The sequence below is a fragment of the Erinaceus europaeus genome, chromosome 12 (genome assembly GCF_950295315.1).
Source record: "Erinaceus europaeus chromosome 12, mEriEur2.1, whole genome shotgun sequence".
NCBI classification, from domain to species: domain Eukaryota; kingdom Metazoa; phylum Chordata; class Mammalia; order Eulipotyphla; family Erinaceidae; genus Erinaceus; species Erinaceus europaeus.
The window spans coordinates 64076208-64103011 of record NC_080173.1 but is presented as its reverse complement, the minus strand read 5'-3'; the positions used below and the strand labels follow the sequence as shown (position 1 = coordinate 64103011).

Here is a 26804-nt window from a genome sequence, read left to right as displayed (position 1 = left end):
TCTTGCCACTGTAATGAGAGAAAATTACAGGGATGCAAAGCAGGATACAGACAAAGCAATTCAGGTGTGGTTGTGGAGAATCCAGGTGACAATAATGGTAGCTTGGATTAGGCATGTGACAGTGAGAATTGTGCGAATTAGTTAGGTTTGGGGTTAATCTTGAGAGCCAGCAGGTATACTAGTAGATTCATCATGGAGTATAGGAAGAGGATAGTTAATAATGGCATCAAGATTTTTGGACTAAACATTTTAAAAGAGTGGAATAACTGCCATTTACTGAGTTGGGAAGAGGGGGGGGGTGAGGGTAGGGGTCTTACAAGGCACAGAGAACAGCTGTGTGGGTGGGAGTGGCTAATGGGATTAGGAGTTCAGTTGCTGGTGCACGTTAAAATTGCTGCACCTGGGGAGTCCGGGAGTAGCTCAACAGGTTAAGCACACGTGGCACAAAGCACAAGGACCAGCAGAAGCATCCCGGCCCTGCTCCCCACCTGTAGGGGGGTCACTTCACAGGAGGTGAAGCAGGTCTGCAGGTGTCTATCTTTCTCTCTCCCTCTCTGTCTTCCCCTCCTCTCTCCATTTCTCTCTGTCCTATCCAACAATGACGGCATCAATAACAACAACAATAATAACTACAACAATAATAAAAAGACAACGAGGGCAACAAAAGGGAAAATAAATAAATAAAAATTTTAAAAAATGTATTTCATTTAAAAAAATTGCTGCCCCTGTAGATGGCCAGCTTGAGATGTCAAGTAGACACTTAATAAAAAGTTGCTCACATGGGCTATCAAGAAAAGAATTTACTGGTATAAGTGGAGGAGCAGGGCGGAAGATACAGCCATGGATGAGCTCAGAGGAGACAAGCTTTTAGGGGTAGTCAGTTTGCAATGTGATTTTAACTGGGTGACTGGAACCAGGTACAAGCTGGAACTGAGGGATGAAAAAGAGGAGACCTTGCCCTATCTTACCCTTCACGTCTCTTCCTAGGATCCTCTGCAGCAACAAACGGCCTGGGCCATCAGCCAACTGGCCACGAGGAGGTACAGGGCTGGTTGCAGGAGGGCTCGGGCTGAGTGGCCGGATTCAGATAGCAGCTGTAGTTCTGCGCCTATGTGTGCCATCTGCTTGGAGGAGTTCTCTGAGGGCCAGGTGAGGCAGGGCTCTGTGATCAGGGTGGGGAGCTTGGAGGAGGAAACACTTAAGTTGATATAAGTGCTCTGACTACATCTCTACCCTTTGTATCCTGTTTGAGCAGAGGAAGGGACAGCCCCAATGTTTACTTATTTTCTTGCTCTTCCAGGGAAAGAGAGCTATTTATTATGGTATATCATGTACCTGGTTTAGCAATGGGCATATTGATGATGATGATGATGATGATGATGATTACCAGAGAAGTCTATAGTTCTGGCTTATGGTGGTGTCAGGGGTTGAACCTGGGACCTTAGAACTTCAGGCATGAAAGAATTTTGATTTTTTTTTTTATGGTATTCCCCTGGTTCTGCTTTATTTTTGCCTTATGACAGTGAGGAATGGGAATAATTTTCCCCTCGTTTTATATTATTTGAAGAGAAATCTGAGTATTTTATCCTCATTTTATAACAGAAAACTTTCTTTTTTATTATCTTTATTTATTAATTGGATAGAGATAGCCAGAAATCGAGAGGGGAGGGAGACATAGAAAGGGAGAAAGAGAGACACCTGTAGTCCTGCTTCACCACTTGCCAAGTTTTCCCCGTTAGTGGGGACCAGGGGCTTGAACCGGGTCCTTGTGCATTGCAATATGTGTGCTCAACCACGTGTGCCACCTCCCAGCCCTGTAACAAAAAACTATCTCAAGTGTATTTGCCCAAGGTTATGGAGCTTAGTGGCAAAATCCAGGTCTACCTGGTACCAAAGCCCATACTTTTCCTATTCTTCAAGGAGGTCCTTTGCAAGCAGGTGATAGCAGAAGGGAGGGTGAGAGGGGTCAGGGAGCAGGCCTGGTTCCTGGCTACTTCTGTAACTACAGATTGCTTTGGTCTGGTCTGCCTTGTTTTCTCCAGGAGCTACGGGTCATCTCCTGCCTCCATGAGTTCCATCGTGCCTGTGTGGACCCCTGGCTCTATCAGCATCGGACTTGCCCCCTCTGTATGTTCAACATCATAGGTAGGAGCTGGTGGGCCAAGGGCTCCTGTGTATGCAGGCAGGTGGATCTAGCATATGGCTTCATTATGGGGGAAGGATTGTGCCTTGAAGCTGAAGGGGAGACAGAACTGCCCCAGTAGTTCTTTAAGCTGTGCACTGCTCAAGAGCACCTCATCAGAGGAAGAGGGCCGTTCAGAATGCAGACATTATTATAACTACTATTCGTATTTATGACAACTTGGTTGATTCTTTTTTTTTTAAATAATTTATTTCTTTATTGGGGAATTAATGCTTTACATTCAACAGTAAATACAATAGTTTGTACATGCATAACATTCCCCAGATTCCCATTTAACAATACAACCCCCACTATTTCATTCATCATTTTTCATGGACCTGTATTCTCCCCACCCACCCACCCACCCCAGAGTCTTTTACTTTGGTGTAATACTCCAATTCCATTTCAGGTTCGACTTGTGTTTTCTTTTCTGATCTTGTTTTTCAACTTCGGCCTGAGAGTGAGATCATCCCATATTCATCCTTCTGTTTCTGACTTATTTCACTCAACATGATTTTTTCAAGGTCCATCCAAGATCGGCTGAAAACGGTGAAGTCACCATTTTTTACAGCTGAGTAGTATTCCATTGTGTATATATACCACAACTTGCTCAGCCACTCATCTGTTGTTGGACACCTGGGTTGCTTCCAAGTTTTGGCTATTACAAATTGTGCTGCCAAGAACATATGTGTATACAGATCTTTTTGGATGGATGTGTTGGGTTCCTTAGGATATATCCCCAGGAGGGGAATTGTAGGGTTATAGGGTAGGTCCATTTAATATATTGCTGTAGCTCTTTCAGTAGAAGTTTGATGTATTTAGATGGCTTCTCATTGGGTGCATAGATATTAATAATTGTTAAGTCCTCTTGATTGACTAATCCTCTGAGCATTAAGTAGTGTCCATTCCTATCTTTTTTAATCTTATCTATTTTAAAGTCTATCATGTCAGATATGAGAATAGCTGTTCCTGCCCTTTTTTGTGGGCCATTGGCTTGTATGATAGTTTTCTATCCTTTCACTTTAAGTCTGTGTTTGTCTTGTTGAGTTAGGTGAGTTTCCTGTAGACAACATATTGTTGGGTTGTGTTTTCTGATCCATCTTCCTACTCTGTGTCTTTTAATAGGTGAATTCAGGCCATTGACATTTATTGATATCAAAGATTGAAGATATTTTAACGCCATTCTTGTAGAGTTTTAGAGTGTTTTGATATATGTCCTATTTGTGGTGGTCTGGTTGTTTATAGGAGACCTTTCAGAACTTCTTTCAGGGCAGGCTTGGTGATGGTTGCTTCCTTCAACTGTTGCTTGTCTGAGAAGGTTTTGATGCTTCCATCTAGTCTGAATGACAGTCTAGCAGGATATAGTATTCTTGGCTGAAAGCCTTTCTCATTGAGCACTCGATAGATATCTTGCCATTCTCTTCTGGCCTGTAGTGTTTGTATGGCGAAGTCTGCTGCTAATCTTATGGGTTTTCCTTTGTAGGTGACTCTTTGTTTTTCTCTTGCAGCCTTGAGGATCCTTTCTTTATCCTTATTCCTTTCCAATCTAAGTATGACATGTCTTGGTGTCTTTAGGTCTGGGTTAATTCTGTTTGGGACCCTCTGGGCTTCTTGAATCTTTATGTCTTTGGTGTTGTCTAGACTAGAGAAATTTTCAGCTATTATGGCCTGGAGAATGCTTTCTTCTTCCCCTTCTCTTTCTTCCTCTGGTAAGCCAATAATGCGTATATTGTTTCTTTTGAAGTCATCCCATAGGACTCTGTTGTTGTTTTCAGCATCTCTTAATCTCTTTTTGAGATCTCTTACTTCTTTTTTAGTTGTCTCTAATTCATCCTCAATCTTGCTAATTCTGTCTTCAGCCTCATAGATTCTATTCTCTCTGCCCTCTACTGCTTTCTGGAGTTCATCTATTTTGTTGCCCTGCTCTGATACTGTTTTAGCTTGTTCAGCTAGTTGCCTTCTTAGCTCAGAGATTTCAGCTTTCAGCTCTCTAATAACCATGAGATAATTAGAATTTTCTTCCATTTTCTCATTTGTTGTTCCTGCATTTCTGATTACAATTTTTTCAAATTCTTTACTCACTCCTATTATTATTTCCTTAGCTAATGTTTGGATGTTGAACTTGTTGTTTTGTGCTTCACCCTCTGGAGGAGTTTTAGCTGGACTCTTGTCCTGGTTCGAGTCTCCAATATTTTTTCTTGTTGTTTTAACCATTTTATATATGTTAACAGTTTTTTCAGTCCCTGAGTTGGAGCTCAGTGGTGTAAAAGCCTCTTTTTTTTTTTCTTCCCTGTAGGCTATGGGAGCCTGAGGGCTTTTAAACTATTAATAGGCTTCTTAGCTTAATCACTGACTCCTGACCAAGAGATAAAGCAGGGTGTGGCAGAGATAATCTAGTGGTTATGCAAAGAGACTTTCACAGCCCCTCAGCTATGCCACCAAGGTATAGGTCTTCTCCTGAGTTTCCTGGTTAGATCTCTGTCCCCTGGTGTCCCTCCCTGTTGCTGCTCCAGATTCTGAGGGTAGTAGCAATGGAGACTCAGAGTTGCACTTAGTGAGTCTCTGGGGAGTCCTTTCCTCCCTTCAGCTGTCCCCTTGTTGTGGAGCAGACTGGAGGTGGTGTCTCCACTGATAAACTGTTGAACTGTTAGCAGCCACTTAATCTCTCCTTAGGCCCCTCTCTCCTCTCTGTCACCAGCCACGCGTGTTTGTACTCATGGGTGATTTACTGGGTTCCTGTGGTCATTCTAGTCCTGTCTTGTTTCGGTCCGGGTGGTCTCCTTTGATATTTCTAGTTGATCTGGGAGAGGAGAGGAGAGGAGAGGAGAGGAGAGAAAGCTATCTGCTGCTCGTAGCTCCGCCTCCTGTGGTGACTTTTTCTCAACTTGGTTGATTCTAATCTGAGTGATTTATACAATTATTCCAATTTTCCGGCGATAAAATAGGCAGTGTATTTTTAACAAAACCGGGACATTGTAACACTTTTCTTTAAAAAATGAAAAATTAAGTACCTCAAGGAAAGAGAGCCTATTTCTTCATTTACCCCAAGGTTTAACATATGCTAGAGGTGGGTGAAATCACTGATAGGAAGAGTGGTATATATATATATATATATATATATATATATATATATATTTTTTTTTTTTTTTTTTTTTTTTTTTTCCCTCCAGGGTTATTGCTGGGCTCGGTGCCTGCACCATGAATCCACCGCTCCTGGAGGCCATTTTTTCCCTTTTTTGTTGCCCTAGTTGTTGCAGCCTCGTTGCGGTTATTATTGCCATTGTTGACGTTGCTTTTGTTGTTGGATAGGACAGAGAGAAATGGAGAGAGGAGGGGAAGACAGAGAGAGAGGGGAGAGAAAGATAGACACCTGCAGACCTGCTTCACCGCCCGTGAAGCGACTCCCCTGCAGGTGGGGAGCCGGGGGCTCGAACCGGGATCCTTCGCCGGTCCCTGCGCTTTGCGCCATGTGCGCTTAACCCACTGTGCCACCGCCCGACTCCCGAGTGGTATATTTTTAAGGGGATCCCAGAACTCAGCCAGTTAGAAAAGTCCCTCGTCCCCCAACTCTGGCTCAGCTTGCAGGCTCTGCTGTGTCAAGCACCTTCTATAGGCTTGTGGAATCAAACACCTGTGCTTTTGGTTTTTTCTTCCAGAGGGAGATTCATTTACCCAATCCCTGAGACCCTCTCGATCTTACCAGGAGCCAGGCCAGAGACTCCACCTCATTCGCCAGCATCCTGGCCACGCCCACTATCATCTCCCTGCTGCCTATCTGCTGGGCCCTTCCGGGAGTGCTGTGACTCGGCCCCCACGACCTGGCCCCTTCCTGCCATCTCAGGAGCCAGGCGTGGGCCCTCGACACCACCGCTTCCCCAGAGCTGCACATCCTCGGGCTGCAGGCAAGCAGCAGCGCCTGACAGTGACCCAGCACCCCTACGCACAGGACTGGGGACTCAATCGCCTCCGCTGTATCTCACAGCACCCTGCCACTTGCCCAGTGCCCCCACACCGAGCCAAGCCTCATGAGAGCAGTGGGTCTGGAGAAAGCTACTGCACAGAACACAGTGGCTACCTGGCAGATGGACCGGCCAGTGACTCCAGCTCAGGGCCCTGTCATGGCTCTTCGAGTGACTCAGTGGTCAATTGTACCGACATCAGCCTGCAAGGCATTCATGGTAGCAGTTCTACCTTCCGCAGCTCTCTAAGCAGTGATTTTGACCCCTTGGTGTATTGCAGCCCAGAAGGGGAGCCTCAGGGGGAAGAGACTCAGCCTAGTATAACCTCTCGACCCCGTTCTTTGGACTCAGTGGTACCCACAGGGGAAACTCAAATTTCCAGCCAGGTCCATTACCACCGACATCGGCACCACCACTACAAAAAACGATTCCAGTGGCATGGCAGGAAACCTGTTCTGGAGCCTGGGCCCTCCCAGTCCAGGCTTGCTATTCCCCGGACACAGCCCCAGGCAGAGCCACCTTCTCCTCCTGCTCAGCAAGCTGTAAGATCCAACCCAGCAACCACTTCAGGAAGGTTCCCCAACCCACAGCAGCCCAGGGCCCTCACCGAGCCAGCCCCTGGTCCAGCTGATGCCTCCAGCCTGAGTCCCAGCAGTCTCTTTCACTTGCAGAAATCCAGCCTCCCTATTCGACACCCACAGAAGAAACGGCGAGGGGGGTCTTCACCCTCAGAGCCCACCCTAACCTCTCAGCCCCAAGACTTGACTGCACACTCAGCTTACCAGGCTTTCTCCCATTATGGCCCTAGCCTACCATACCCTTGGACTCCAGAAGCCCACCCATTAATCTCTGGACATCCAGGTCTGGACAGGAGGCTACTACCAGAACCTCCAGGCCCTTGTTACTCCACTTCACATCCTGTGTGGTTGTGTCTGACTCCACGTAGACCCCCGGGATCACACCCTTCTGGGGAGGGACCTTCTGGATGGAGTTCTGCCACTCCAGAGGGCAGGTCATGCCCTTATCCACACTGCCAGGTGCTGCCAGCCCAGCCTGGTAAGTTTCAGAGGGAAGTGGGTACAGTAGGGAGAGGAGACCAGAACGGGGTATTGATGATGGGTGAAGTCAGTGAACAACTGGTAGATGAAGATGAGATGGAGACAATGAGATGGCATTCAAAATACTAGACAACTGAGAGAGTGTAGGATTCTGGCTGGAGTGCCCTGGTCTTGGTTAGTATTGCTTTAAAAAAATATATATTTATTTTATTTCAATGAGAGAGCTACAGAGAGAAAGACCAGAGAGTACTGCTCAGCTCTGGCTGATGGTGGTGCTGGGGATTGAACCTGGAAGCTTGGCATGAAAGTCTTTTTAATTTTTTTTTAATTTTAGTTTTTATTTATTATTGGATAGAGACAGAAAGAAATGAGAAGGGGGGAGATGGAGAGGGAGAGAAACAGAGAGACATCTGCAGTACTGCTTCATCATTTGCAAAGCTTTCCACCTGCAGGTGGGGACCAGGGGCTTGAACCTGGATCTTTGTGAACTGTAATATGAACACTTAACCAGGTGCACCACCACCTGACCCCAGAAAGTCTTTTGCATAACCATTATGCTGTCTTCCCAGCCCCTAATGTTACTTCTTTAGTTGCCAGATCATAGTGAGGTCTCAGAGGAAGTGCTAGTTGAGAAAGTGACTGGGGTGGTTTGGGCAGCAGTTCAAATGAAAAATGTTTCAATACTTAATTTTATTTATTTATTATTATCTTTTGGGGGGCTTGAATTTGGGTCATCATTGTTTTAGGTTGACTTTCTCAGATAAAAAGAGCAATACCAGGCTGGGGAGACAGCATAATGGTTATGCAAATGATTTTCATGCCTGAGGCTCTCAATCTCACCCGCACCCCTCCATTTCAATCCCCTGTAACACTATAAACCAGAGCTGATCAGGACTCTGGCTTCCCTCCTTCTCTCCCTTTTCTCTCCTTCCCACTTCCCTCTCTCCTTTCCTTCTTTTCTTTCTGTATCTCTTTCTTTAAAAACGATTTAAATATATATTTTTAAAAAGAGCAAGGTAGTCAGAGAAGGGATGAAACCATAGCACAGTGCTTGCATCAGTGGCGTGGGGGGCCAGGATCAAACCTTGGTCTTTCATATGACAGATAGTGCAGTATCTAAATAAGCTGTTTTGCCATCCATCAATATTTTGATGGTTGGTGCAGCTTCACCAATACATACAGCTCAATACCAGCAAAGAAGACCAAAAAAAGTGTTTCTTGCCATTGAAGAAAATATGGAAGAAAAGCTACTGACAATAGACTACTTAGTCACTTAATAATAACTATATGAATAATGCAAAAAAGTGAGAGCACAGGTGGTTTTCAACAGCCCTCTGCATCCTTAGGTTTTTTCCTCTCCTCTTGGGATAAAAGAATTAGGACCTCTGGGGAAATAGCTGGTAGAGTACAGGACCTGCATTCCTGAAGCTCCCAGTTTAATCCACATATGCCAAGTGATGCTCTTGACTTCTCTCTCTCATTTATAACTTTTTCTCATAGGATTTAAATAATATAATAAACCTTTTCTTAAATTTTTTATTTATAAAAAGGAAACATTCACAAAACCATAGGATAAGAGGGGTACAACTTCGCACAATTCCCACCACCAGAACTCCGTATCCCATCCCCTCCCCTGATAGCTTTCCTATTCTTTAACCCTCTGGGAAGTATAGACCCAAGGCCATTGTGGGTTGCAGAAGGTGGAAGGTCTGGCTTCTGTAACTGCTTCCCCGCTGAACATGGACATTGACAGGTCGATCCATACTCCTAGTCTGTCTCTCTCTTTCCCTAGAAGGGAAGGGCTCTGGGGAAGCGGAGCTCCAAGACACATTGGTGGGGTTGTCTGTCCAGGGAAGTCTGGTCGCATCCTGCTAGCATCTGGAACCTGGTGGCTGAAAAGAGAGTTAACATACAAAGCCAAACAAATTGTTGAACAGTCATAAACTTCATGGGCCTAGAATTTGAGTAAATCCCTCTCTCCATTGTTTCTGGTCATCTCTAACAGGAACAACAAAATAGACCCCTTTGTGGGCCCCCATAGGACCTTGCCCTCAACTTGCATCAACAATGGTAAAGAATGTTCCATCCTCTGAAGGGAGGATGGACAACACACTCTATGCTACACCTGAGGAAGATGGGTCGATATTGGGGCAGCTTGGAATGTTCCTACTCATGACCACAGAATGTGAGCACAGATCTACAGGGATGCAGAGGTTACACAGGTTCCTAAACTAATTATGGATCCCAGATCACATCAAATCGATGGGGTTTACAGTCAACAATATTTATACACCTTTCCCATATTAGGGAGCTACTCTCTTCCCTGATCCAGCTTTCTGGTCCTTTTTCCAGCCATGACATCATCTCCGCAGATAATAATTAGGATCCACCTGCATATCAGATTTCAGGTTCAGGCAATAGACAAACAAACCTTTTTTAAAAGGTGGGGGGGGGGGAGGGGGCTGGACAATGGCACTCTCAGTTGAGCACACATGTTACCACACACATGGACCCAGGCTGGAGCCCCCACTCCTTACCTGCTGGGGGGAAGCTTCATAAGCAGGGAAGCAAGTATGCAGGTGTCTTTCTTTCTCCCTCTCTATCTCCTCCTGCCCTTTCAATTTCTCTCCTATTTAATTAAAAAAAAAAAAGGAAAGGAAAGGAAAGGCAAAATGGCCACCAGGAGTGAGGTGTGTGAAGGGAAGCAGGAAATGGCTCATCTGGTAGAACACACAGTTTATTATATGCAAAGACCCAGGCTTGAGCCCCTCACCGCCTTATGGTAGTGCCATGCAAAGGAGAAGCTTTATAAATGGCACTGTGGTGGCTCTGTTTTCTCTGTATCTGTCTTCCTCTCTATGTCTCAACCCCTGGATGGGATGTACGAAAGAACAACTAGGGCTTTCCTTCTAAACACCCATGTTAATAAGACCAACTTCACTTTCTTGGGGACTCAGTGCATCCCTGCTATTACTACTGGTGATAACGTGAATCCTCAACTTAGTATTTGTTCAAATTGTCCTCTTCCTCTTCTAAAGACTTTCACCTCCAACTCTTCTCCTAATTCTTCCAATGTGTAGAGAACACATTTTTTTCTCCCTACGTCCATTGCTGAGAGGATCCTTTCACCACAAAAGGTGACTCAGATGTCCTTTGGGATCTATAAGACCTCATGCTCTAGGAATCCTATAAACAGAATCTGAGAGCTACATTCAGTCATTCATTCACTAGTTCACTCACTCATTCATTTCTACCCTTTTTTTCTTTTCACCTGGTATCTTTTAAATTTTTGGGTATTATAATTTGAACTTTTAAACTTTATGATTGCTTTGTACATATAGAAATCTAAATTTTGGGAGTCGGGTGGTGGTGCAGTGGATTAAGCACATGTGGTGCAAAGCGCAAGGACCTGCTTAAGGATCCAAGTTCGAGCCCCCGGCTCCCCACCTGCAGGGGAGTCACTTCACAAGTGGTGAAGCAGGTCTGCAGGTGTCTGTCTTTCTCTCCCCCTCTCTGTCTTCCCCCCTCTCTCCATTTCTCTCTGTCCTATGCAAGAACAATGACATCAATAACAACGATAATAACCACAACAATGTTAAATAACAAGGGCAACAAAAGGGAAAATAAATACATATAAAAAATTTTTAAAGAAATTTAAATTTTGATGAAGATTTTTAAAAAAATCAAAACTCCTTTTAATTTTTGGCATTGTGTTCATGCTGCAGGTTAAACTCTAGGTTAGACTCTGAGGATATCTAACTTGCCAGCCAGAATATCCAGGTCTTTGTGGGGACAGGCATGCAAACAGTTAAAATATAGAAAGCAATTGCTTCCACAGACACATGCAACACCAGCTTTGATTGTGCATTTGATGATTCCATTTGGACCAAGTATGTGTATGCTGTCAGTGGTGCCAGTGACAAACCACTCACCCTTTTCTTCCAAACCCAAATGCCTTTCTTTCCCTCTTACATCTAAATTAGTGCCAGCTTCTACTGACTTTATCTTCTGCTAGTTTTGTCATATTCGCCAATGCCAATAGCCTCTGCCTCTTCTTCTTTTTAAAAATATTTTCACTTTATTTATTTGAGAGGACAGAGAGAAATTTAGAGGGAAAGGAGATAGAGATAGATAGATGAGAGAGAGAGAGAGAGAGAGAGAGAGAGAGAGACCTGCCACACTGCTTCACCACTCATGAAGCTTCCCCCTGCAGGTGGGGGCTGGGGGCTTGAACTCAGGTCCTTGTACATGGCAATGTGTGCACCTAACCAAGTGCACCACTGCCTGGCTCTGCCCCCCCTTCTTACAAGGCCAAGACAGCTGGTCACTGCACACCCAGTGCTCTGTCCTTAGAGTTGTATAGCAAAATTACTCAGGCCACCTACTCTCCATACTATTGTTTTAATACTTTATTTATTTATTAATGAGAGGAATAGAAGAGAGAGAGAGGAGAGAGAGAATAGACATCACTCTGGTACATGTGCTGCTGGGATTGAACTCAGGACCACATGCTTGAGAATCCAATGCTTTATCCACTGTACCACCTCCTGGACCACATCTCCATACTACTACTAAGGTCATCTTCCAGAGATCTTGAAATGTTCTCCTTTTTCCGTAATAAAGAAAAATCCTGGGCTAGCAAGATAGCTCACTTGGAGAGAGTGTCTGCTTTATCATACATGTAACTCAGATTTGTGCCTGACCCTCAGCACATTGGAGGAAGCCTTGGTGCTATAGTTTCTTTTGCTTTCTCCCTTTATTTTTCTTTCTGAAAAAGTTAGCCTGGGGCCGGGTGGTAGTGCACCTGGTTGAGCACACATGTTACAGTCCACAAGGACCCAGGTTTGAGCCCCTGGTCCCCACCTGCAGGGAGAAAGCTTCACGAGCAGTATAGCAGTACTGCAGGGGTCTCTCTCTCTTTCCCTCCCTCCCTTCCTCCCCTCTCAATTTCTGGCTGTCTCTTATCTAGTAAATAAAGATAAAATTTAAAAAATTAAATCCTGAATTAAAAAAGAAAAGAAAAAGTTAGCCTGGAATGGTAAATCCCAATGATGAACAACAACAACAAATCTAACCTAACCTGGCCTTCAGAATGCTAGGTGTGGACTAGGTGGTGCAGTGGAGAAAGCACTGGGCTATCAAACATTAGGCCCTGAGGCTGATCCCTGACATCACATATGCGGAGTGGTGCTCTCACTCTTTCTCTCTAAATAAATAAATAAATCTTTCAAAGAAACCACTAGTACCAGGTAGCCCACATCTTTCTTCCCAAATGTTATTTTCCATTCTCCCCCTACCCTTCTTTTAGCAGTTTAAACAACCCAGAATTTTCTTCTGCCTACTGGGTGCCATAGGTCCAATTCTTTTTTTTTTTTTTTTTATATTCATTTAGTTATTTTATTTATTCCCTTTTGTTGCCCTTGTTGTAGTTATTGTTGTTGTTGTTATTGATGTCAACATTGTTGGATACAACAGAGAGAAATGGAGAGAAGAGGGGAAGACAGAGAGAGGGAGAGAAAGATAGACACCTGCAGACCTGCTTCACTGCTTGTGAAACAACTCCCCTGCAGGTGGGGAGCCTGCAGCTTGAACTGGGATATAGGTCCAAATCTTACCCATCCACTTTCAGAAGCCTTTCCTGGTTGTTCCACTTGAATGTGATCTTTCTTTTTCCTTCACTCATCTCTTATGACCTCTGTCCCATTGGCATAATTTCCATACTTTCCCTTCTATAAGATTGTCAGACCTCTGCTTATTCTTTTACAGTTTTCTGTTAAACGCACAGCAGCAAGCCAGATATATGAGTGGTTAATAAATATTTATTGGGTGAGTGGATTAAAAGTATGTGTTGAAAATATTAGTTGCTAGATAGGTTACTTACTTTTTCTCTACATTTGTTTTCATCTTCCTCGTGTCTCACTCAACTAGAATCCCTCTCAGATTTCAATCTAATTATCCCTTCTGGACACATTCCCTGCTCCTCCTCCTCTGTGGTTCCCTCTCACTCATAATTTCCTGCAAGTGGCTGACTTGACCCTCAGTGACCTCTTTCTCCTCTCTACAAATGCAGGCTCAGAGGAAGAGTTTGAGGAACTGTGTGAACAGACTGTGTGAAATGGTCAGGAGTATCTCCAACCGACAGTATGTTCTGGATGCTTTGGGGCCCTGCCTGGAACAGAGTCCTGCTCCTGAGAGAAGAAGAGGCCTCAGAGAACACCTCTTATTGCTGTACTTCCTGGAACCACTAGAAGAAGAGTGGTGATGGTGGATGGCAGGAGATGTTTCCTGCTCCTAACTCCAGACCTTGTCTGCAAAAGACATCTGCACTGTAGCAAGTCTACATCCAGACAGGCAACCATTTACTATTGGTGTGCGATGGCTTCTTTGAAGGTTGTTCTTAGGTAGCAGGAGATCTAGGTATGAGTGGATAGGTGTTATAAAGGTGCTGTTTCTTCCCCTACTTCTAGGAGGTCTCCTTTATCCTGATCTCAGGTTCACAGCGGCTAGTGGGGCCAGCTGAATGCATTCATTACTCTTCACCTCCTTCCTTGGGAGACTCCTGCTCTTTACAACTCTCCCATAAGGCTCCTGAATCAGCAGCAATTCTCGTTCTTGTCATTTTCAGGAGTACAGGTGAACTGCGAGCCCTAAAAGAGCCGCTCTGCAGCTTTTTCGAGCAGTGCCTACCCTGGTGCAGAAAGCAGGGATGCTTTTCCCTTCTTGACCTTAATTCTCAGATGAAGTCATAGGGAGGCTCTGGGAATCCAGGGTGTGGAATATTTCTGAGGTGGCACAGTGCCTTGAAAAACCTGCAACGAAGCCTCTGATCTTCAAACTCCGTTACTCCAGGAGTTCAATTTCTCAGGGGATTTCGGATGGGGTTAGTGGGAAGGAGATAACTCTTCCCTGGAGATCTCCTTTATTAATCTCTCAGGAGAGAAGGAGAGGACTTCTGCTATAAACATTTCATCTAGGAAGAGAGAGGATGGGATGAAGGTAGAAAAGCGTAATTGCAACTGAACAAGGAATTTTTCTGCAAGAGGTTTTTTATTTTTTTTTTGGTTTTGTTTTTTTATTTTCTTTCTTTCTTTCTTTTTTTTTCCTCAGCAGGGATGGGGAATAAAGAGCAAAAGAATAGTAGAGTGGGACCCTTGGATTTAGATGGTCCAAAGGGCCACCTTCTCAGTATAAGCCATACAGATGAGGGACACATGAGAAGGTTTGCATGTGAGAGTGGAGTTGAAGCAGGAAGTCTGGCCTGATGGGTTGTTACCAAGTGGGCAAGGGATGAGGGGCCTCCTTAGGGTGACACTAACCCCAGGGCAGCTTGACCATTGCTGGCTCCTCAGGCATTATCCCATTTGGAATGTGAATGTGGGAGCAAAGTGGGTGCAAGACCCCACTGGGGAATCTTCTCCCCTCAAAGTCAGTGGGGAACGAGCACCTAGGCACTCACATGGATATTTATATCTGAACCAGACAGAAAGACGCTTGAATCAGGCACTATGTTAAGAAATGTATTTATTTGCTAATATATTTATCCATAAAATTGATTTGGTCTCGTGGTTTTGTTCTGTCATGAGTGTCACACAATGTCTTCCACATCTGCAGAAATACATCACTTCTGCTATCTGTGAAAAGATAAAGCAGAGTAGTGGGCCTGACAATAAGAAAGCCATTGAAAGCATGGCTTAGTGATTGATATCAAGGAAGGAGAAAGCGTGACTGGATTTCCATTGTGGTTCAGCTGTCACCTGTTTTATATTGTTGGACTATTCACTACAACTGATACTGCTTTTACGACTTTGTGACGTTGGGTAGCTACTCCATGCCTCAGTTTTTCCACCCATAAAATGGGCCTACTCCACACAGTTGTTGCAAACCTCTCATGAAGTAAAAGTGAAAACATTGTTCCGAAGTGCAAAGTGTCCGGTGATAGAAAACACCCCAGTCCCAATCCCTGAGCCCATGTGAACCCCTTGTAGGACTGGCAACAAGAAGCAGACCCACTTGGAAGCAGCAGCTCCAATTAGAAGGCCTGGCCGGGAGGCTATAATAGCAGGGCTGCAACTATTTATATCCCAAAGCTCAGACTCAGACAGACACGAATGACTGTGCTCTGCCTACACATGGGACTACTGTGAGGATCAAGAGAGCTGGTGTTCTGTCCGTATGAAGGATCCCAGACTGCCGAGGCCTCTGCTTCCCTCGGTACCCAGCACCCACTCGTCTGCTTCTCCGGGGTTGTCTGGTGGCCAGGTTTAGCAAGGCGTTCTGCTTCCCATAGGGCAAAAAGAAAATATAGGACACTTAATCCTCTACAGATGTTCTTAAGTAAGGAACTGTGTCTAAATGCTAAAAGCTGCAAAAAAAGCATACATTTTCAGCTGGCACGAGGAAATGTAGAGTTCCACAAAATAAATATGCATTTCCCCCGTGTGATCTGCTCACAGGCCAGCATTCCTGTGGCCAGCAAATGGAAACCCTCGAAGGGGGGTGGGACAGGGACCGGACGACGGGTGGAGACTGTCGCGGGGTCTCCGTACAGATAATCCGGAGGGAGACAGTAGATTCCCCGGCCCTGCGCCTGCCAAATGGGGAGATAAAAAGAAACTGGTGTCATCTGCGCTCCTCTTATAGGGCCCGGCGGCCCGGCGTGGACCGCCTTAGGTGCAATGGCCCGCGTCGCCGGGATCCCAAGGCGGGTGGCGCGCACCCGCGCAGGCGACCGCAGCGCCGCCCCTCCCCCACGAGCCCTGCCCACAGGCCCAAAGCCGCTCCTCGCGCGAACCCAGGTGGCGGGGCCGAAGCGGTGGACTCAGGTGACTGCGGGTGGACTCCGCCTCCAGGCGGGAGAAACCATCTTTTCAAGTAGGGGGGATACATGGGGGGAGTGGCTTACCGCACCGGAAGCGGAAGAACGAGCATCGGAAACGAAGGGCATTCTGGGTAATCCACTGTTTACTTCCTACGGCGAGAGGCCGGCGGCTGTTGCAACTCCGGTTACCGTGTTCGAGATGGCTCTGGAGACGGTGCCGAAGGATCTGCGGCATCTACGGGCTTGTTTGCTGTGTTCACTAGTTAAGGTATGCATGTGGGACCTGGTTGTAGGGGCGGTGGACGACTAAGCAGGGGGGAAAAAGAGGGAACGGAATTGGGAGAAACTGCAAAGTGAAAACCAGGACCCCGGGAGTGGCAAGATGGGAAGCTGCAGTTAGTCGTTTACGTGGCGCAGTACACGGCCACCTTACAGCCTTTTGAGATCTCAACTCTTAGTACAAACCTGACCCTTCAACACATGAGAAATGAACCTGGAGTCATAGAGGACTGCAGCTGAGGGAGTCGTCCGAAATTGTGCCTGGTTAGCTGAGACGACTAGGGAACATACATAATAGGTAGAATGAAATGAAAGCAAGGAGTGTAATTTAGGAATGAGGTTATGAGAATCGTGGATGGGTGGGGGACTTGAGACAGAGCCAATACAGACAGAAATGTGGAGAAAGTCACTTTTTCTTCTGGCCTTGTTCATGCTCATCTGTCCTCTCACCACCCTACCTCCAGACTATAGACCAGTTTGAATATGATGGTTGTGACAATTGTGATACATACCTTCAGATGAAGGGTAATCGAGAGATGGTATATGACTGCACCAGCTCTTCCTTTGATGGGTAAGTTCTTCTAAACTTCTTCATTTACTTCTAGACTGTGTCTACCCCACTAAAAGGCGATCAGACCTAAAAACCGCAATCCTAGTTGGTCTCAACATTGAACTACTCAGCATTTGGGATATGGCTAGTCAAAATTGAGATTTTTTTTTTTTTTTATTGTTGGGATTCGGTGCCTGCACTATGAATCCACTGCTCCTGGAGGCTATTTTTGCCCTTTTCTTGCCCTTGTTGTTTATCATTGTTACTGCTTGTCGTTGTTGTTGGATAGGACAGAGAGAATTTGAAAGAGGAGGGGAAGACAGAGGAGAGAGAAAGATAGGCATCTGCAGACCTGCTTCACCACTTGTGAAGCGACCCCCTTGCAGGTGGGGAGCGCGTGCTAGAACTGGGATCTTTAGGCCGGTCCTTGTGCTTTGCACCACGTGCACTTAACCCACTGCGCTGCTGTCAGACCCCCAAGATGTGCTTTTAATTGTAAGATATACTTTGATTTTAAAGACTTAGCACAAGAGAATGTAAACCAGTTTAACAGTTCATGTTAATGGAATAATCAAAATGATAGTACTTTTTTTTTTTTTTTTTTTACCAGAGCACTGCTCAGCTCTGGCATATAGTGGTGCAAGGGATTGAACCTGGAACATTGGAGCCTCAGGCATGAAAGTGTCTTTGCATAACCATTATGCTAGCTACCCTCCGCCCAAAATGATAGTACTTTGAGTATATATTGGTTAGATGAAATATATTACTGAATTTTATTCCTTCTTCCTGTCTTTATCTACTTATTGTTTAAAAAAATATAGCTACTAAGAACAAAATGACTAGTTTTCATTATATTCCCCTGGGCAGTTTCTTCAATTGACTATCATCTTATTCATGTTAGGGACTACTCATTCTGTGCAACCCAACCTGCCACAGGATAAGGGTGGTGGGTACTAAACTGTTTTGAAAGCACAAAGCCTCTTTATGCAAATGAAAATCTCACCTACAGTTCTGGTAGATTATTCAGACCTGATTATCAGATTATCCAGATCTAATACTTTTCTAAGCGATTTCTTTGCTGAGATTGTTCAGCAAGGAGCAGAGGAAACATAAGTGGCCAGGACTTAATCCTTTATGGTAGGAGTCAGAAAATAGCATTAGGAGACAGGGTAAAGTTTTCTTTTGGCCTCTTGGCAAGTTAAGGGTTTCCACACAAGTTAGTTCATAAGCAGAAATGGAATTGCTGAGTCATTTTGTTTAATATTTTAAGGAAAACTGCTATACTCACTGTTTTCTGTTGTAGCAACAGCATTTTAGATTCCTACTAGGGATGTACAGGTTTCCAGGTTCTCTGTATCCTTGCCAGCAAGTGTTATTTTCAATATATATATATTTGTTTTGTTTTTGATAAAAGACACCCACTTGGGTATGAAGTGATGTCTTACTATGAGGGATTATTCTAGGAGCAGAGTGGAAAAAGGACAGCTGCCATGATCTTTTCCTTTACTAAGTAAGACTGTTTGTTTTCCCTTCCTAGAATCATTGCAATGATGAGTCCAGAGGATAGTTGGGTCTCCAAATGGCAGCGAGTCAGTAAGTATCTCTCGTTTCTCCTTGTCCTTACCAGTTTCAGTTGTTCCTTGGCCCTATGAGGTGTCATGGTGTGCTTCAAAATGTGTCTTGTCATGTAACATTTACTGCCAGAAGAATTTTTTTTACTTGTCCTTTGGGACAAAAATGGATAGAACTAGAGGTGATTATGTTTAGTAAAATAAGACATGAAAGGCAACTACCAGGTGGTTTCACTCATAAGTGGAATCTAGAGATCTCATTTACATGAACTCTCCCCACCCCTAAAAAAAAAATCCAAACAAAAGCAAGCAAACTGTTGTAAGACTTTTGAAAATTGTGGTGGTTGTCTTTGGGAGGGTGGGGATGAAGAATTTTGGTGGTGGGTGTCATGTGGAGCTACACATTGTAATCTTGTAACAAACAATAACATCAAAAAAAAATTTTTTTAAGGGGGACTCTTGGGGTTGTAGCATTTTATTTTTAACTTGTCTTCACTTGGCCTTTAACAGTATCTTACTTTTACTGCAATCTCTTACCTTTCCTAGGTAGCTTTAAGCCTGGTGTGTATGCAGTGTCTGTCACTGGTCGCCTGCCCCAAGGTAACAGTAATCATAATATAACAGCCAATGTTCCTTTGGTGATGTAAATATTCTGGAAGTCCTTTATGTGAATTAATACCAATTGTTACAACGTAGAGAACAGAAACACAGAAAGCTTAAATAATTTACCCACACTCCAAGCTCACCCACTTAATTAGGAGTCAGAGTTTAAACCTAAGCATTACAACTTCAGAAGTCTTTCAAGACTGTAATTTATCTCTCTTTTTTCTTATCTTTTTTTTTTTTTTTGCTTATCAAGTCATTGCCATGCACTTGCCTGAATCCTCAGTGATAACAGAGCAGCCAAGTGCTGTGGAAAGAGCAGTCTAAGGACTCCAGTTTGCTTAAAAAAGTCCTCCCCGCAATCCCCTTTCTCTCTCACACACACTACCACCCCTCCCACTTTATTTTTATTTTTATTTTTGTTACCAGAGCACTGCTTAGCTCTGGTTTATGGTGGTGCAGGGAATTGAACCTGGCACTTTAGAATCTGAGGCATGAAAGTCTTTTTGCATTCCATTAGGCTACCTACGACCCCACCCCCACACACTCTCTCTCTCTCTTCAGAGTAGTAGCTAAGGGACATTTCTTTTTTTTTTTTTAATTTTTTTTTTTAAGAGTTTATTTACTCATGAGAAAGATAGGAGGAAAGAACCAGACATCATTCTGGTACATGTGCTGCTGGGGATCGAACTCAGGACCTCATGGTTGAAAATCCAATGCTTTATCCACTGTGCCGCCTCCCGGACCACCGGGACATTTCTTATTCTTTGAAAGATTCCACTAATGAGCTGTTTCTTTTCCTGTTGCAGGGATTGTACGGGAGCTGAAAAGTCGAGGAGTGGCCTACAAATCCAGAGACACAGCTATAAAGACCTAGAAGGATGCGTGACTGCAAGCCGTTTTGCTTCTCTCTCCTGTTCTGTGTATTTATTTGCTGAACTAAATGGGCAGAACTTCAAATATTCCACAGTTCTGACACTGATTCAACAGACTTTTGGGGAGAGCATCATAGTGTGCCTCCAGGCCATTTCCCCTTTGAACTATTGAGGGGTCTTGGAAATTTGGGTTACTGAATTAACAGACTGTGAAGTAGGGTACTGGTTTTCCCAGCCCAAGGCTATGCCTTGCCTAAGGGCAGAACACTTCCTCAAAGCCCAATAAACATGACTCTCTAGGAAAGTTCTTAAGCACATGAAAGATGCCTTGTCTCTCTCTTCCTTTCTCTTAGCTGGACACGTTAAGCCCTTACTGTTTGTCATTACCCATGGTTACGGCTTATCCATGTGCTTTTCCTATACTATAGGCAAGCAAGTGGCACCAGTGGGCTCCTGATTTCTCACCCACATTCCACGTTCCCCTGGCTAGTACTAGTTGGTTGGTTTGCTGTGGTTAAAAGTTCTCCTCTATAAATGGTGGAACCCTTCCTTTTTCCTCAAGCCTATTAAGGGACCTTGAATGATGATGTTAACATTGGCCAAGATAAGTTGTTTTGGAATTTAAAATTTACTGTGAATTCTCACTGACTAAATTCTCCATGATGAAAAGAAAAACTTGCCAGTGTCCCAGTTTGACTCCCCTAAGTTTCTTTTTTCTTTTCATCTGTAAAACAAGTTCACTGAAGGTTGTCACTATGAAAAATGAAGCACTGAAGATTTTATAAGTTAAGCTTTATAAAAGACGAAATGCATTTGCTGTGCCATTATTCAAGATAACAAAACTGGGACCGAATGCTGGGAACCACCACTGCAGGGAGAGTACTGACTTACTAGCAGCTGTGCCTACACTAGGGCTTTCCTTCTCTTAGCCACCTGGTGTTGCTAGTGAGTCAGTTTGTCACCTGTGGTCTGGAGTGTGGGAAGCAGGGAGAGATGCTGTTCCTGTTCCCGCCTTCTCAGTGCCTGTGAGAAGCAAGCTAGGACAGGCCCATGTTGCAGGTTCTCCAACCAGAACCATTTTCTCTGATGCCTGAGGGAATGGTCTATTAACGCCAATTCCAAACAGTTTATTTTTCCAAAGGATTTCCCAAGCCCAGCACGCTGAAAATGCTGAGGGGGGCGGTGGTTTCTAAAAGGTACCTTGGGAAGCAACCACACTGGGCTAGAGGTTGAGTTTCAGCAAGAGTGCCTGTGCTATGCAGCCAACACCCAACTTTCACTGGTTTTGTCAAAAAGTCCCTTGGAAATCCCCATCTGTTCTGTGTGTGTATCCGGACGTGACTTCTTAGTGAGAATGGAAACAGTTGTGGGGAGGCGAGGCAAGAGGAGCTGTGTGCACATAACCACATTCAGGCTGCCTTGGCCTCACTAAGCTAGGGTCCTAACTGTCAACCTTTCAGGAAGCGCAAGACTAGCCGCAGTGGTTGTGGGGGAGGGGTGGCCAGTTGCTGTGACTTGATTTCATGTTCAGTGTGCTAGTGGGTCGTGCCTGGGAGCAGCTTCTGAATTTGCTTTCTTGCCTCCTCTGGTTCTTGAACCTGTATGTGGTCCTGCTCAGCTGCCTAGAGAGGCAGCAGGAAGCTACTGGAGTCCCATGCCCTGCTGGCAGCCCAAAGACACTAAAACAGAAAGCTGGTTGTTCAAGGTTCCTGAGAGAGCAGTTCTGTGGAGGAGAGATTTCAGGCACCGGTATGGCCACCCATTGTGTCTGTCAAAGATAATTCTGACTGAGGCCATTCAACTGCCTAGGGTCTTAAAATCTTCCACTGGTCTTTTGCCCAGTAGTTTGCCTTTTTCTTTCAGAGAGGCAGGGAGGGCTCTTGGAAAGAACAGACTCGGGTCAAATGAGAAATAGTGAGCAGGCAGCAGCTTCCCCCCTCCCCCACTCGTCTGCCCACTGCAAACTGTAAGGGTAGTCTTCAACCAGAATAAAGTTGATTGAGAGTATTCTGTAGCCCATAGGGATTTATAGCTGAGAGAAAAGGGGTTACATTTTTTTTTTAATTTATTTTTTAAGAAAGGATACATTAACAAAACCATAGGATAGGAGGGGTACAGCTCCACACAATTCCCACCACCCAATCTCCATAACCCACCCCCTCCCCTGATAACGTTCCCATTCTCTATCCCTCTGGGAGCATGGACCCAGGGTTGTTGTGGGTTGCAGAAGGTGGAAGGTCTGGCTTCTGTAATTGCTTCCCCGCTGAACATGGACGTTGACTGGTCGGTCCATACTCCCAGTCTGCCTCTCTTTTCCCTAGTAGGGTGGGTCTCTGGGGAAGCGGAGCTCCAGGACACATTGGTGGGATGGGGTTGCATTTTTGGTCTTGGAGATGACTAGCTTTCTTTTTCCTCCAGGGTTATTGCTGGGCTCAGTGCCTGCACCATGAATCCATTGCTCCTGGAGGCCATTTTTTCCCCCTTTTGTTGCCCTTGTTGTAGCCTTGTTGTGGTTATTATTATTACCATTGTTGATGTTGTTTGTTGTTGGATAGGACAGAGAAATGGAGAAAAGAGGGGAAGACAGAGGGGGAGAGAAAGATAGACACCTGCAGACCTGCTTCACCACCTGTGAAGTGACTCCCCTGCAGGTGGGGAGCCGGGGGCTCGAACTGAGATCCTTACGCCAGTCCTTGTGCTTTGTGCCACGTGCGCTTAACCCACTGTGCCACCGCCGGACCCCCGATGACTAGCTTTCTCAGTAGCTATGCAGAATGAATTCACGTTGGGCTCTCCAGCTCTGGGAAGACAGGCCACATTTCTAATCTTAAGCAGTCGCAGTTTGGATAGGAGTGCTATGTACTCCTCAAGTTGTCCCTTCCTTGGTACCTGGTTTGTATATATAAAAGTGACAGGTAGTGTGGTCCAGCAGGTGGTGTAGTGGTTAAAGTGCTGTCCTTTACATGTATGAGGTCCAGAGTTTGATCTCCAGTATTGCATATGTCAGAATGAAGCTCTCATTCTTTCTTGCCCCACCTCTCTTCCTCTCTCCCTCCCTCCATGTGTCTGTTTCCACCCCTCCCCCATATATAACCTATGTATATATTTTTTTAAGTGACTGCTTAACACGTTGAATGACATCTTTCTTTGTCTGGACACTTGATTTGTGTTTAAAATTTTTTCTTTTAATTTATTCCCTTTTGTTGCCCTTGTTGTTTTATTGTTGTAGGTATTATTGTTGTTGTTGTTGGATAGGACAGAGAGAAATGGAGAGAGGGAGGGGAAGACAGAGAGGAGGAGAGAAAGATAGACACCTGCAGACCGGCTTCACCGCCTGTGAAGCGACTCCCCTGCAGGTAGGGAGCCGGGGTTCGAACCGGGATCCTTATGCCGGTCCTTGTGCTTTGCGCCACCTGCGCTTAGCCCGCTGCACTATAGCCCGACTCCCTTGTGTTTAAAATTTTTTAAAAAAATATTCCCTTTTGTTTCCCTTGTTTTATTGTTGTTGTTATTGATGTCATTGTTGTTGGATAGGACAGAGAGAAATGGAGAGAGGAGGGGAAGACAGAGAGAGGGGAAAGGTAGACACCTGCAGACCTGCTTCACTGCTTGTGAAGTGACCCCCCTACTGGTGGGGAGCCAGGGGATCAAACTGGGATCCTTATGCAGGTCCTTGCGCTTTGTGTCACGTGTGCTTAACCTGCTGTGCTACTGCCGACTCCCAAGCCTTTCGTTTAAATAGAATTTTACAGTTGTCAAAAGACTTTAATTCCTACTATCTTACTTGATATTTACAAACCTCTGCATTACAGTTAACATTCTTATTTAATGATGAAGACACTGAAGCTTGAGTGGCTTGGCCATGGTCAAATAGTAGAGCTCAAGAAATAAATTGCCAGGCTAGGCAGATAGCATAACTGTTATGCAAAAACGCCTTCATGCTGAGGTACCAAAGGTCTTGGGTTCAATTCCCAACACCTCTAAAAGCCAGAGCTGAGTAGTGCTCTGGTAAAAATAAATTTTTTTTTTCTAAATTGCCCCCCTCCAATTTATGGCTTCTAGTTGTTTCTGAGTTATCCCCAAATGAAGCAGGATTGCTCCATCATGAGTTCCAGAGACAACATGAGACTTTGTTTTTTTTCTTCAATACCACCAATGAGGAACTATTAAATTACAGGAGAGTTGTTCTCACAGTGGTATAGTTGCACATTTCCCCAAGATATACCTCACCCATCACCATCTACCATAGGACATGCAGTTCCTAGCCCCACCCCTTCAAAAAGAAAAAAAAAAGTAAAAATTCTCTTGCCACTTCTGAGTTCTCAGATCTGCTGCCATAGACCACAATCCATTGCGGTGAACAGTGTTTTGGGCATTAGCTTCTTGCTGAGTGAAAATTATTTGACATACACATTGATCCCTTCATCCCTATTCTTATCACTTACATTTCTAGTCCCCAAGTCTAAAATTAGCAACAGAGACTCTTGGGTTTACTCAAGGATCACCATGGAAAACACTGGGGAACTGGTCTTGTCCTTCACTTCTCACCTGGTTATAACTTTGTTCCATCCAACAGCTCTAAGCTGTTTGCTGGCTTGTGCCCCCACCTTTGTTCCAACCTCTTTTGTTCTTTATTTTCTCCTTACCACTTCCCTCCACCTGCAGTCTGTTAGAGCACCTGCACACTCATACTGGGACACTGAGACCTCTGATGAAATTACATATATCTAGGCCGGCTCTCCCAGTCTCCCTGTCTTGCTGCCTCTATCCACTAGCCTTGACTTTTTTAGGTTTTGTCATTTCTCTAAAATGAAGACTCTGCAAAACAAATAACAACAACAAAAATGATGGTTCCAGAGTAGGTAGAGAAGACTAGAAATGAAGAGTGAGGGGTGTCAGTCTGATGGTCAGTGAAGTAAGGCTTGAACATATAGAAATGTGAAACTATACTCCCAACTTTTTTTTTTTGAAGCCTCCCTCAGTGTGGTAGGGACTGGCCTTGAACTTGGGTTGTACCCATGAGAAAGCAAGTTCACTATCCAAATAAGCTATCTTGCCAGCCCACAGTGCATTTTCTTTCTTTCTCTTCTTCTACCACCACTACTTCTTCTCCTCCTCCTCCTCCTCCTCATCCTCCTCCTCCTCATCCTCCTCATCCTCCTCCTCCCTCTCCCTCTCCTCCACCTCCTCCTCGTCCTCCTTCCTTTATTGGGAAAATTAGTGGTTTGCAGTAAAATACAGTAGTTTGTACATATGTAATATTTCCCAGTTTTCCACGTAACAATTCAGCCCCCTCTAGGTCCTCCTCTGCCATCATGTCCCAGGATCTGAACCCCTCAACCCCACCCCAGAGTCTTTTACTTTGATGCAATACTGCCAACATTTGTATAGTAAATCCTTTTATTCCCTTTTGTTGCCCTTGTTGTTTTATTATTGTTGTCGTCATTGTTGGATAGGACAGAGAGAAATGGAGAGAGGAGGGGAAGACAGAGAGGGAGAGAGAAAGACACCTACAGACCTGCTTCATTGCTTGTGAAGCGACTCCCCTGCAGGCTGGGATCCGGGAGCTCGAACCGGGATCCTTATGCAGGTCCTTGCGCTTTGCGCCACGTGCACTTAACCAGCGGTGCTACAGCCGACTCCCCCAGTATTTCCTTTTAAGATTTACTTATTAACAGAAGACAGAGAACTAGAGTTTTATTCTGCCACATATACTTCTGGGAATGGAACTGAGGATCTTACGCTTCAGAGTCCAATGCCTCCCAAGCTGGTGTGTGTGTGTGTGTGTGTGTGTGTGTGTGTGTGTGTGTGTGTGTTGTTTGAAAGCAATGGTAAATAAAATATTTTATAAAATAAAATACAGTTGACCAACCTATTAAAGACTTGTTAATGAAAGGGGAAGAACCAGAACATGAGAGGCATATGTGCTGCCAATTGCACAGATGACTTCGCTTTATGAACATTTACTGACTAGTACACTCATGATGGGCCCACTTTGCTGATCAAATAAAAAGTTCCCTTAAAGAGGCTTGGTGGTGGTGCACCTGGCTGAGGGCACACATTAACTTGCATGGACCTGGGTTTGAGCCCCCCACTTCCCTCTTGTAGGGGTGGAGGGGACACTCCACGAGCAGTGAACCAGGTCTGCAGGACACTCTCTCTCCCCCTCATCTCTGTCCTCCTCCTTGCCTCTCAGTTTCTCTCTATACTATCTAATACAAATAGAAAAGGAATTAAAAAAAAAAAAAGGAAAATGGGGGCTGGGCAGTAGTGCAGCGGGTTAAGTGCACATGGCGCGAAGCAGAAGGACCAGGCGTAAGGATCCTGCTTCCAGCCTCCGGCTCCCCACCTGCAGGGGGGTCGCTTTGCGAGCGATGAAGCAGATCTGCAGGTGTCTATCTTTCTCTCCCCCTGTCTTCCCCTCCTCTCTCCAGTTCTCTCTGTCCTATCCAACAACAACGACATTAACAATAACAACAACTATAAAACAACAAGGGCAACAAAGGGGAAAAAATAGCCTCCAGAAGCAGTGGGTTTGTAGTGCAAGCAAAAGCCCCAGTGATAACCCTGCTGACAGTAAGTTGAAAGAAAGAAAGAAAGAAATTTCATTTCAAAATGGATTTGGTATGACCCAGGAAGTAGTGCAGTGGATAAAGAATGGTATTCTCAAGCATGAGGCCCCAGGTTGGAACCCTGATGTTAAATGTGCCAGAGTAATGTAACGCTCTTGTTCTGTCTCTCCCTCCCTCTTTCTTACACATAAATTAGTAAATCTTAAAATGTATTTGATGATTCTTATAGTTTCGAGAATCAAAACACATTAATTTAGCTAAAAGTAATTCTGAAATACTAAGTATATCCAAGTAATTACCATCCAAAGTTGTCCTCTAGATTAGTCCTAAGTAAATG

The 26804-nt window shown here is 44.8% G+C and overlaps 2 protein-coding genes across 3 annotated transcripts in view; both read left to right on the top strand.

The window, feature by feature from the left end:
• RNF43 (ring finger protein 43) overlaps positions 1-14752 on the top strand; it is a 74771-nt gene extending 60019 nt beyond the window's left edge. For both annotated transcript variants that reach the window (XM_060203817.1, XM_060203816.1), the window contains 4 exons: positions 988-1149; positions 2043-2145; positions 5839-7197; positions 13270-14752. In XM_060203817.1, the coding sequence (XP_060059800.1) occupies positions 988-1149; positions 2043-2145; positions 5839-7197; positions 13270-13313 (1668 nt within the window). In that variant the 3' untranslated portion in view covers positions 13314-14752. The remainder of the gene's footprint in view (positions 1-987; positions 1150-2042; positions 2146-5838; positions 7198-13269) is intronic.
• A 1374-nt stretch (positions 14753-16126) lies between these two features.
• On the top strand, positions 16127-23073 carry SUPT4H1 (SPT4 homolog, DSIF elongation factor subunit). Its single transcript, XM_060203818.1, has 6 exons — positions 16127-16285; positions 16761-16867; positions 18384-18439; positions 18964-19017; positions 19830-22195; positions 22243-23073. The coding sequence occupies exons 1-5, from the start codon at positions 16217-16219 to the stop codon at positions 19895-19897; spliced, it is 354 nt and encodes a 117-aa protein (XP_060059801.1). The 5' UTR covers positions 16127-16216; the 3' UTR covers positions 19898-22195; positions 22243-23073.
• The last annotated feature ends 3731 nt before the right edge of the window (positions 23074-26804 follow it).